This window comes from Gadus chalcogrammus, chromosome 6 (assembly GCF_026213295.1).
Source record: "Gadus chalcogrammus isolate NIFS_2021 chromosome 6, NIFS_Gcha_1.0, whole genome shotgun sequence".
NCBI classification, from domain to species: Eukaryota; Metazoa; Chordata; class Actinopteri; order Gadiformes; family Gadidae; genus Gadus; species Gadus chalcogrammus.
Genome location: NC_079417.1, coordinates 2,829,379 through 2,840,692, shown reverse-complemented (window position 1 = coordinate 2,840,692; position 11,314 = coordinate 2,829,379). Strand labels below are relative to the sequence as shown.

The 11,314-nt window shown below is 39.4% G+C and overlaps 1 protein-coding gene across 1 annotated transcript; it reads left to right on the top strand.

Annotated features, from left to right (window-relative positions):
- Positions 1-327: 327 nt before the first annotated feature.
- LOC130384782 (sialic acid-binding Ig-like lectin 14) lies at positions 328-11,079 on the top strand. Its single transcript, XM_056593123.1, has 8 exons — positions 328-381; positions 6,361-6,684; positions 6,819-7,112; positions 7,385-7,648; positions 7,934-8,236; positions 9,306-9,378; positions 9,591-9,672; positions 9,993-11,079. The coding sequence occupies exons 1-8, from the start codon at positions 336-338 to the stop codon at positions 10,296-10,298; spliced, it is 1,692 nt and encodes a 563-aa protein (XP_056449098.1). The 5' UTR covers positions 328-335; the 3' UTR covers positions 10,299-11,079.
- The last annotated feature ends 235 nt before the right edge of the window (positions 11,080-11,314 follow it).

The following is an 11,314-nucleotide window of genomic DNA, read 5'->3' as shown; positions in this document are numbered from 1 at the left end:
TTGTTTTCCTATTTATATCTGTATCTAAACCTCTCAAGGGTTGAACATGTCCAATTAAATCACATGAGCAGGGATATTATCATTGTTCTTCTTTGAATATCGGTATTATGTGCTTGAAAATTTGTTGAATTAGTCATGGTAGTGATAGAATTACTGGTATTTTGAAATAGACACTTCTATAGCAGTTTACAGTATCTCACTATAATTAGTGCAGTACTGAATACCTTAAGTCTAGTACGATATTCAGTGTGGTACAGATGTTAATGTCCTCTATAGTTTTAATGATGAAATTAAGAGATTTTTGTATTTCTCCTGATGAAGTTCTGGAGGAGAACATGACTGGATCCTGGAGACTATTCCTGCTCTGTTGTCTCCTGCAAGGTAAACATCTCAACCCTCCCTGTTGAAACCTGGAGTGGGTACTATACCTGTAGCACTGAAGTACTCTCTGTAGTACTCTCTCTAATACCTTTAATACTCGGTTAATACCTATAGTACTATGTTAATATTGACAGCACTCTCTATAGTCCTCTGTTAATACCTGTAGTATTCACTGTAATGTGAGCAAAATAAACACCTGAATACGACCTAATTTACCTAATATCTTTTACGACACACACAGCCACAGAAAATGTTTGAGCTAAGGTTAAAAACACCCTCTTACATTCATGTAGAACTTCAACTTGGAATATTCTTACAAGAACTTAAAAAGCATCAACCGGAAAACTATGTTCAGCCAACGGCAGCTCCACTAACACATCAAGAATCAAACCTCCACTGCCGCGGTGGTTTGAGTGACGGTCTGATAGTCCCCCCTCACCCCTAATTACTATTGGAGAGGCGAGCATGGTTATTGGCATGTAGCTTCTACCGGGAGTACACCTTTGTTCCAATATCCATACTATCAGTACTCACTATACTTGTTTGAGTACGTAAGGCGTTCCAATTAAGTTTGGGCGAAAATGAGTGTACTGAAAGGACCCGGATGGTGTACTCAAAACGGCCAAACCTCTGTGTGTGGGAAAATCATGGACATATTATAAAATGGACTACGGATTCAAAAATGGAGCCTACTTTTTTTTCTCTGTTTCGGGTTTAAAAAACCAACACACAAAACACACAAACACAAATAAAATGCCGTTTATTTGTTTATTCCTTTTGCTCTTTTTCCGATTCAATACCAAATCAGAAAAAAAAAAAAACGACTGTTAATTGTTTTTTCTGATTTTGTTTTAAATCTGAATATTCAAAGAACGAGAAGGTTTGTGTGTTTTGTGTGTTGGTTTTTTAAACCTGAAACACAAAAACAAAAATAGATACATTTATAGTTATAGGCTACACCAGAAGGCAGAACGCAGCGAAGAAAAAAGAGCCAACCACCTAAACCAGCAATAGAGTGTCTAATTATATTTAGCCTTAGTTATGGCCGCACTTGAACCTTATGGTGATTTTATTCGTAAACTATTTGACACTGGAAAGACACACGACGCGATCAGTACCGCTCTAAAGCAATCTGGTGCTCCGTTATGACGGTGAGGAGGTTCTGTGTGGAGCACAACCTTCGAAGGAGAAATCTAGTTTCCGATTTATTTTCATATCGTCCACTCGCAGACTAAGTCGCCGGCTCCCACGGAAAACAATAAAGCTGGCCATTGTAGAATGCGAGAGACTCGATGGAACGTTTGAAACGTCTTTATATGATTTTTTTTTAATCCGCGTGCCCTTTTCCCGGCATTCATTGCGGTTATATCTAAATATCACGCAAATTGTTTATTGATTATTCAGTTTTCCCGTTTTGATTTAAAAAAACAGAAAAATACAGTTTATTTGTTTATTCCTTTTGCCCTTTTTCGGTTTCAAAACCAAATCAGAAAAAACAAAAACGACTTAATTGTTTTTTCCAATTTTGTTTTAAATCGGAATAGTCAAAGAACGAACAATACACGGATTGAATCGAAGACGAAATTGTTGTTGTTGTGTTTGAGACTGGCGCGAGGGTTCTTCTTTTTATTGTACAGTTCCGGTGTGAGTACCAGATGTGTTCGGCTGCCAGATCGGCTCGGGGTCCTGCGCTTACAGATGACGTATCGAGACTTGACATATTGAAACAAGCCAACGGACAAAACCCGGAAGTGTTGTTTATAAACGGTGCTCTTTGATTTCATTGAACGGAGCCCGTTCTCTCACACGTCTTGGAAACAGGTCTAAAAGCACTGATGAATGCATATTTTTATTTTCCCATATGTTAAAGTAAGGATTGGCATTGTTAGAGTTAGATATTAAGACAGTATTTTCTAGTTTCTATTAACTGAAATTGAAAAACTTGGACAGTATGAGCAAATAAAATCTTGACGAAATTTTATTTGCTCATACAAAACAGAATAAATAAGACAACACATTACTACAACTGAGGAACAGCTTAAATGTAAATTCTTAAAAAACAGAATTTTTAGATCCCATGGTGAATTGAGGATGAATTCATGAATGTGTTCGTATTAGATATTCATCCTATTCCTTGAATTTTTTTTTTGTTTTTGTTCAATGAATTGTATCCTTGCCTATACAACTAATAACAATAAAAAATGTAACATTTTCCTCGTTTCCACTAGGGGTATCTTTGCTCTATAATTGAACAAACATCTGTAAAATAGTAAAAATGTCAGGGTAGGCCTATATTAAGAATGTATATAATGTGTTACCACATTCATGAATATATCTTCAATTGGCCGTGGGATCAAAACATGATGTTTTCATGGATTTACATTGAGCTGTATGTGTGTATGTGAATTGCAGTGTATTTGTTTGGATACACACACGGACACACACACTGACATATTTGTATATATTTCTTTTTATTCATCTGCAGTGGCGATATCGCACAGGTGATTCCCACAGGCTCTGAAAACAACAGTCATCAAGCCATATCTAACTTACCATTTTTAAGCAAATTCATTGAAAAAGCTGTTTATCAACAGCTAAATAACTACTTCAATCACTGGATTAGCCAAATTGTCTTCAATTGAACAATGAAAAAACTAAAGTAATGGTCTTTGGTGCAAGGGATGAACATTTAAAAGTCAGTGCACAGCTGTTATGTTAGAATGCACACACCAAGAATTCTTGGTGTAGTCATAGACTCAGACTTGAATTTCTAAAACCACATTAAATGCCATACTGAACTAACTGACTAAGGTATAAATGTGAGATGCATTTTTGACTGATAGATGATTCTGCTTAAATTATTTGGGGATTTATAAATAACAACATGAGAAAAAAAATGTCTGACAAAATCCCAATCCCAATGTATTGGCATTTTTAAGACTTTTGAAGGACTGATTAAATACATTTTAATACCAATACCATTTAAGGTATTATTTTAAGCATTTGTATGCCTTTGATTTATTCTATACATTTGCATAGCAATTGAATGACTTACTTGTAGATGAATTAAATCAATGCTTGTTAAAAACAACAGTCATTAACTGTCATCAAGTCACTTCTAAGAAAATAACAATATAGATACATCACTCATGAACAATTATAGGCCCATATCTAACTTACCATTTTTAAGCAAAATTATTGAAAAAGCTGTTTATCAACAGCTAAACAACTACTTACTTCTTAGCAATGAATACATTTACACATCGCTGACACACCGGCTACTGAGTGACGCGCATGCATACGCATTTAATGACATCGTTTACAGGAAGTGCGTCATTATTGCGCATCTAGGACCCCCGAGCTGATCTGGCAGCCGAACACATTTGGTACTCACACCCATAGATATATATATTAACTAGATGCCTCGTCCGCGCTGCTGGCCAATGGAGTCGAACGTCACCACTGGGGGCCATCTTACTACAGTAAGCTGCTCACCCATAACATTGTGTTGGTAGTGGTACATGTACATTTTAAATGACCATAACTTGTTCAATTTTCAACCGATTTTCAAACCGTTTGGTTTGTTATAAACTTCAGAGATGTAGTTATGACACTGCATACTTTTGATAGAATAATGAAAAATACATTAATGTTCTAAAATAGGTACAATATCATAACCACGTTAATAACGTTTGTAATAAACCAAACCGTTTTCAAAATCGGTTGAAAATTGAGCAAGTTATGGTTATTTAAAAAGTACATTTACCACTACCAACACAATGTTATGGGTGAGCAGCTTACTATGGTAAGATGGCCGCCTATGGTGACGTTTTAGACGCCACCGTAAGGCATCTAGTTAATATATATATCTATGCTCACACCTATGGCAAGCCGATTTGACATAAATTCGCTAGACTGGATATGTGTTGAAGATATCTGCAATTCAGTTTCGCCTAGTCAAAACTAACACTTCGGATATCCGCAACTACACTCCTCCTATCCACAATTGTCATTTCAGATATCCACAAAGACATTCCTTCTAGGCGAAATTTCGTCATTTTCGCCATTCATGTCTATGGGGTTTCTCATTGCGGATATCTACAATTCTGTTGCGGATATCCACTTTGTGAATTACGGATATCTGCAACTGAATTGTAGATATCTGTAATTCCAGTTTGAGATATCTACAATTTGATTCTGACTAGTCATAATTCCAGTTCAAGATATCTTTAATTCACCTCAATTCAAGATATCTACATGTCCCTTTTCAGATATCTTAAATTAAGTTTTGACTCGGCGAAATTAAGTTGTAGATATCTCTAACTGGAATTACGACCAGTCAAAATGACGTTGTAGATATCTAACTGGAGTTACGACTAGTCAAAATGACGTTGTAGATATCTAACTGGAGTTACGACTAGTCAAAATGACGTTGTAGATATCTATTATCAAGTTATAGATATCTTGAAAGGAATTTTGATTCAAGATAACTACAATTGTAGATATCTGTAACTTTCATTCCGCCTGGTCAAAATCTAATTACAGATATCTTGAATTTGAGTTTTGACTAGGCAAAATGACGTTTCAGATATCTGTAATGACAAATGATAGGACCGCCCAGTGTATCCAACTCTTCAGTAAGGAAAGTAGCTATTGGCTCTCCTAAAAGTCGCTAGAAGTCGCTAGATGACGTCATCGCCTAATTTGCATAACATGAAAATGAATTGTGAGGGCTCGTTCAATTTCATGGCATTTTCTGAGGGTTTTTTTCGAATACAGCCAACGCCATGACTGCTCCTTTCTCATAGAAATAAGGAAATGAACCAACTTCTTCTTTGATTATGGCGGCATGGGGAAATGACGTATTTCTGGATATCTAAAACGTCACGCCCAATAATTCGCACTCAAATGACGTTTGAGATATCTTTAACTTTCATTCTGCCTAGTCAAAACTGAATTACAGATATCTGCAATTGTCATTTAAGATGTGTGACGAGTTGAATGTCTTTTTCCGCGTCGTCATTGCAGATATCTGTAATTTAGTTTCGCCTAGTCAAAACTGAATTACAGATATCTCTATCCGTCGTTTCGACTAGTCACAATTACGTTACAGATATCTTGAATCAAAATTCCCACTATTCAAAATGTAATTACGACTAGTCAGAAAGAAGTTGTTTTTATCTACAATGTTAATTCCGGATAGTCAAACTTAGTTAATAAATGACAATTCGGCTTGCCATACACACAAGCAAGGCGCGAGGGTTGCTGGGAAAGCGGAGACGTTTGCAGTGACGTCATGACCTTAATCTCGCCGGCTCCATGGCTGGCTCTGGCCGGTGTGAAACCAACTGGTTCATAACTGGAATAAGGCTGGAACCTGTTTTGAACTGGCCCTAGTACCAGCCCGGAACTGGATCTTGGTTCTTTTTGGTGTGAAAGTCCCAAATGAGACCAAATGAAAACGAAGCCGGTATGAAACTAAAACTGTGATTCTAAAGAAAGTGACTCTCATGTTAAAAAAATAGATAGTAGTTTAAAAGTAGAATATCTTAAAAAGTATAGAATATTTAAAAAATCTGAAAATCAGCGCGATCCCAAACTATTCTGAATATTTAGGTGAAAAAGTCTATAGGTGAAAAATTGAGGAAGGAGATATGTCCCAAAGTTTGTAGAGAATAACAAAGAAAGAAAGAAAGAAAGAAAGAAAGAACGAAAGAAAGAATAAAACTTATGAAGAACAATAGTTGAGCGAACACTCACCTAATAATAATAATACTTATGATGATAATGATAATAATAGTTATTAATAATACTAACTAATAACTTAATAAATAATATTACTTACTAATAATAATTTGTTGATACAGATAAATTGTCTTTTTGATTTTTTGTTAGGAAATTCAATGTTAAATTAGAATATTTTGTCAAAGTTTGTGCATCGATTGAGTCTTTGGTTTTATCAACCCCTTTTTTTTAAAGGTGATGGTTGCAGCTCTGCTGAATTTGGGGCCCTAGTGCCGAAAAGAGTGACGACACTCAGTGGATCCTGTGTTACCGTTCCTTGTTCCTTCACCGTGAGGGACGGGTATGAAGACAGGCTACATCCTGGATGTATACCAACATGGAAAAAAGATAAAATACCTATCAGTACTACAACATTCAGGGGAAATCTAACAGCGTACAACTGTACTACAACATTCAATAACGTTCTTGAAGACAATGTTCAATATTATTTTAGAATTGACTGTGGAGAGCCATTAAAATATGATTTTTCAAAATACCCAGTGACCATCCAGATCAAGGGTAAGTGCAATGTGTGTCCGTCTGAAACAAACATGTCTCTAAGTCCTATTGGTCTTACTGTGGTTCAGATGATGCTGAATGCTGGTAATGCTTTGGTCTCCATAGTAACCGCTCCAAATTGGTTTGGTACCCAGGGCTCCCTGATGCACCTCGTTTGACCACCCCCAAGGAGCCGGTGGTGGAGGGGACTCCTGTGGAGCTGGGGTGCTCTGCCCCGTCCTACTGTGACACCCACCCCCCCACTGTGACCTGGACCCCCGCCCTGGGGCTCAGCACCCAGCTCCAGCAGAACGATAACGTGACCTCCACTCTGACCTTCAACGCCTCCCACCTCCACCATGGAACCAATGTCTCCTGCACTGCGGCCTACTACATACCATCTGGGAACAAAACTGTGAGGTCTACAAGATACCAACTCAGTATCTCATGTGAGTCAATGTACTACCTTTTCAATGGAGAGTACATTTTATTATTTATTACCTTTTTATATTGATCTTCTCTGTAAATATACCTCAAAGCTTCTTTGATTTAAGAAGACAAAGCAGTGTGTTGATAAACAGCGACTTTTAATGCTTCTCCTGTTTTTCAATTAATTTACTATATTTTATTGTATTCAAAACAGTTTTGTTAAACTCACAACATCTAACCAACATGACACCGGAGCTGAGGGCTAGGCTCTGATTGGTGGGTTCTCTCTCAGATGCCCCCAGGAACACCTCTGCTGTCGGCAGCCCGTGTCTTCCAGCCAGAGAGGGAGGCTGCCTCAACATGACCTGCACCAGTCATGCTAACCCTGCTGTCAGCGAGTTCACCTGGTACCGAATACACGGAGAACACATCCATAAGATCGGGAGTGGATCTTCTCTGTCCATCCAGCTGTTTAACGCCAATAACGTTTTCTTCTGTGAGGTCAGGAATGACATTGGCACTGAAATGTCTAATGTCTTCAAGATCGACATTCAAGGTAATATTGACCCAAAACCAGTGAGCAAATGAGAAGTTTATTCTTTTCAACACGACAGTCAGCCCTGAATTTGTTTTTTCAATTCATTTTAATTTTTATTCTGCTCTTTTGATGACGCTGACCTCTTATTGTAAGATCGACATTCAAAGTTAGATTGACTAAACACCAGGAACAACCCTGAGTTTGGTGATGTAGTGATAACAAATGTTTTTTGTTAAACAGGAAGTAAGATGACTTCTCCAAATTCTCTCTCCTCATTGTCTTCCCTCTTCCCTGTATTCACAGCTCCTCCCAGGATCCTGCCCTCTTCAGGCTGCAGCAGAATTGCAGCCTGGGTGCGATGTTCCTGCGACAGCGTGGGCAGACCATCACCGTCTCTGGAGTGGTGGTTGGATGGGAAACTGGTGTTGGGTTCTGAAGACGTGTCTGTTAGCCAGGTCAACCTGGAGAACGCCACGTTGAGGAGCTCCCTCACAATGTGGGCCCCTGCTGGTCTGACAGCCTTGACCTGCCACAGCTCCAACGCTGCCGGGAACACCAGCCAGGAGCTTCCTGTCCCCCACCTGGAGACACAGCCAATCCTGACAGGTCTGTCCTCAGGGAGCTAGAGGGACATGTGGGAGCTGTGAGGCTGATCAGTCATTACATGTTGTTTCACAAGATATCTGGATACTCCCTACACAAATAGGGGGGATGTACAGACGATATATGATAATATATAATATAATATAATATATAATAATAATAATGATATTCATTCAAACATCTATTTTCTAAGTTACAATGTGTTTTACACAGACATACATACAAGATAGTTGAATGAATAGATAAAGTAAAAATGACAAGCAAGGTGAATTAGGAGAGATTTTAAAGAAGAAGCTCAAGGTTGGAGAAGTTGTATTGAGAGGGCCAGGAATACAACGAGTTACAGTAGTCTAAGCAGGAAGAGATGAGAGCGTTTAAAACAGTTAAGACACTAACTGGATAAAAAAAATAATAAATCTATAGATAATACTAAGTTGCAGCAACACAATCAAAGACTGATATCTTCTTGTGGTTAAAGATGTTAGCAAAGATGACACCAACATTTCTGCAGTGGGGTATGATGCAACGGGATAACATGAGGGGAAGTGCTCTCTCGCCTGCCCCTATGGTAATGGATTCCCATTTATCTGAATTTAGCGGAAGAAAGCATTTAACAACTTTAAATTGTAGTCAAAGAAGAAATTGGTCCAGCAGTTGTCTGCATATAATTACAAACTGATGTACTGATGAAGGATTTGACAAAGCGTTAAAATATATATGGAAAATAAATAAGGGCCAAGGACTGAGCCTTGAGGCACCCCATAGTGAAGGGGAGGCGGAGGATTTAAAGTAACCAATGGCCACGCAATAGTTCCTAATAGAAAGGTAGGAAGAAAACCAATCTAAAGATGCACCTCATAAGCCAACCCCTATTATAAACAAAAGAACGGATGGGTAGATCAACTCCCCGGTCACCCCCATGATTGACTGCGCCAATTGGTAGGTTGATAAGAAATTTCCTTTTGTGTTTTTCATAATGGCTTGTGTTGTGACGTCTAATAAGCACAAGGGATTCTTAAAATTCAGTGATTGGTCCAATCACAAAATCCTGATGCCACCTTTTCACACTCAGACCGACTGCCCTGGATAGCTGCTACTGCAGTGCTAGCCGTGGGTTTGCTGTTTGCAACAGTGTGTGCCTTAAGGTACGTGGACTGCTAGCCAGTGATTGTAAGAATGTCCATTTCTTCACAAATTTCTTCACTGATTATTCAATCATTGTCCTTATTGAACAATTAGCATTCAGTCACACCGAGTTCATTATCTGAACTGAAACCACTTTCCCTGTCTGGCCGTGGGATCAATTGTGCCAACCTTCCTAACCTCTTCTTCTTCTTCCCTACTGTCAACATTCCAGAGCTTGGAAAATGGCCAACCAAACAAGACTCAGCAACAATGCTCTAATCAACCAAGCTCAATCCCACCAAGAGAACACCCAGGTAACCCTCGCCCTATTTTTACCCAGGTTACCCCATCTGAAAACAATCCAACAGCGGGCTAACCCTAACACTATCTTTGACAAGGTTACCCTTACCTTATATGTAAACAGGTTGCCCTAATACAACCCTATGTTTATCCAGGTAACGCTAACCCTATCTCTTTCCCAAGGCCACCCTAAACTTAACCGGTTTTAACCCAGGAAACCACGGTTAGGTGGGAGCTAGCAGGAGTTGAGCTACCTTAAGTTCAAGCGCCAATGAAATAAGTCAAATATTTCAAAATTTGTGTGTGTGTGTGTGTGTGTGTGTGTGTCATCTAGGACATCTATGCTAACATTGATAAGCTGATGAACACGGTCGGACCGAGAGAGGAGCCTGTTGGAGCAGGAGAAGGGGCTGCTGGACTGGGAGAAGGGGCTGTTGGACTGGGAGTAGGGGCTGTTGGACTGGGAGAAGGGGCTGTTGGACCGAGGGAGGAGGCTGTAACAGCAGCAGGTTCCTCAGCCTTGACCCAACGGGATTCAGAGGAAGCAGCAGACCCAGCAGCAGACAGGCAGGTGGCGGACTGTGATGTCCTGTACACGACAGTGAACTGGAAGAAGAAGTCCAAGAAAAAAGACATCTGAGCTCCTGGGGCAGAGCCCCCCTGGGGCCCAGGGCCCTAGAGGCCCCTACACTTCCTCTGGGGTGGATGAGGGATGAGCTAAGGGCCGGAGGGATGAGTTAAGGGCCGGAGGGATGAGTTAAGGGCTACATTGATGGGTAAAGGCTAGAGGGTTGAGTTAAGGGCTACATTGATGAGTTAAGGCAAGAGGGATGAGTTAAGGGCTACATTGATGGGTAAAGGCTAGAGGGATGAGTTAAGGGCTACATTGATGGGTAAAGGCTAGAGGGATGAGTTAAGGGCTACATTGATGAGTTAAGGGCTAGAGGGATGAGTACGGGGCTAGACCAGGGGCCGTATTCCCAAAGAATCTTAGGGTTAAAAGTTGCTCACAATTGGCTGATTTAGGAGAAACCCCTAAAAATAATGAGCGTGTCAGTCTTAATTTTTGGTCTCCTAATTGATTTAAATTAGAGCAATTCACAAAGTATTTTAGGCCCAAAAGTAACACCTCAAGTCTAGGAGGGCTTAAAAGTCCTAGAGAGGACTCCTAACTAAGACCTATTCACAAAGAATCTGAAAATGGCTGCAGCGAGACGAAAAGTTTTGGAGACAATGGAAGACTGCGAATTGATATATAGATATAGGAGTAAGGGTATCAAACTTTGTGGTTGAATTTGTGAATAACACCTTGATATTTAGCAACAGGGAAAATGCAACTTTGCAATGCTGACGATTTAGGAATATCGCTGTTAAGGGAAATGTATAAATATGTCGTCAGTTGTTTTATATATATATATATATATATATATACATATTTATCATGTTTATTCTGTACCCAAGTCCACAGAAGGGATGCAGCATAATTATTGCACCACTATGGGGCGCTGTCTAAGGACGCAGGCTTGAGTTATAATGTAGCGACCCTGGGACATTTAAATAGTTTGTGTGTTATGTGTTGGATTGTATTTCGTTGTCCGTTATGCCAGTTGTTCTATGTGCATGTATTGCAATGTTCTTCTTGTCAATCAGTGTGGG

Bases quoted from the DNA above. Each gene is read 5' to 3' on its own strand.
- LOC130384782 (XM_056593123.1), top strand. From the start codon at position 336: ATGACTGGATCCTGGAGACTATTCCTGCTCTGTTGTCTCCTGCAAG. The intron at 6,685-6,818 runs GTAAGTGCAATG...TTTGGTACCCAG, and splicing joins AGTGACCATCCAGATCAAGG to GGCTCCCTGATGCACCTCGT. The intron at 7,113-7,384 runs GTGAGTCAATGT...GTTCTCTCTCAG, and splicing joins ATACCAACTCAGTATCTCAT to ATGCCCCCAGGAACACCTCT.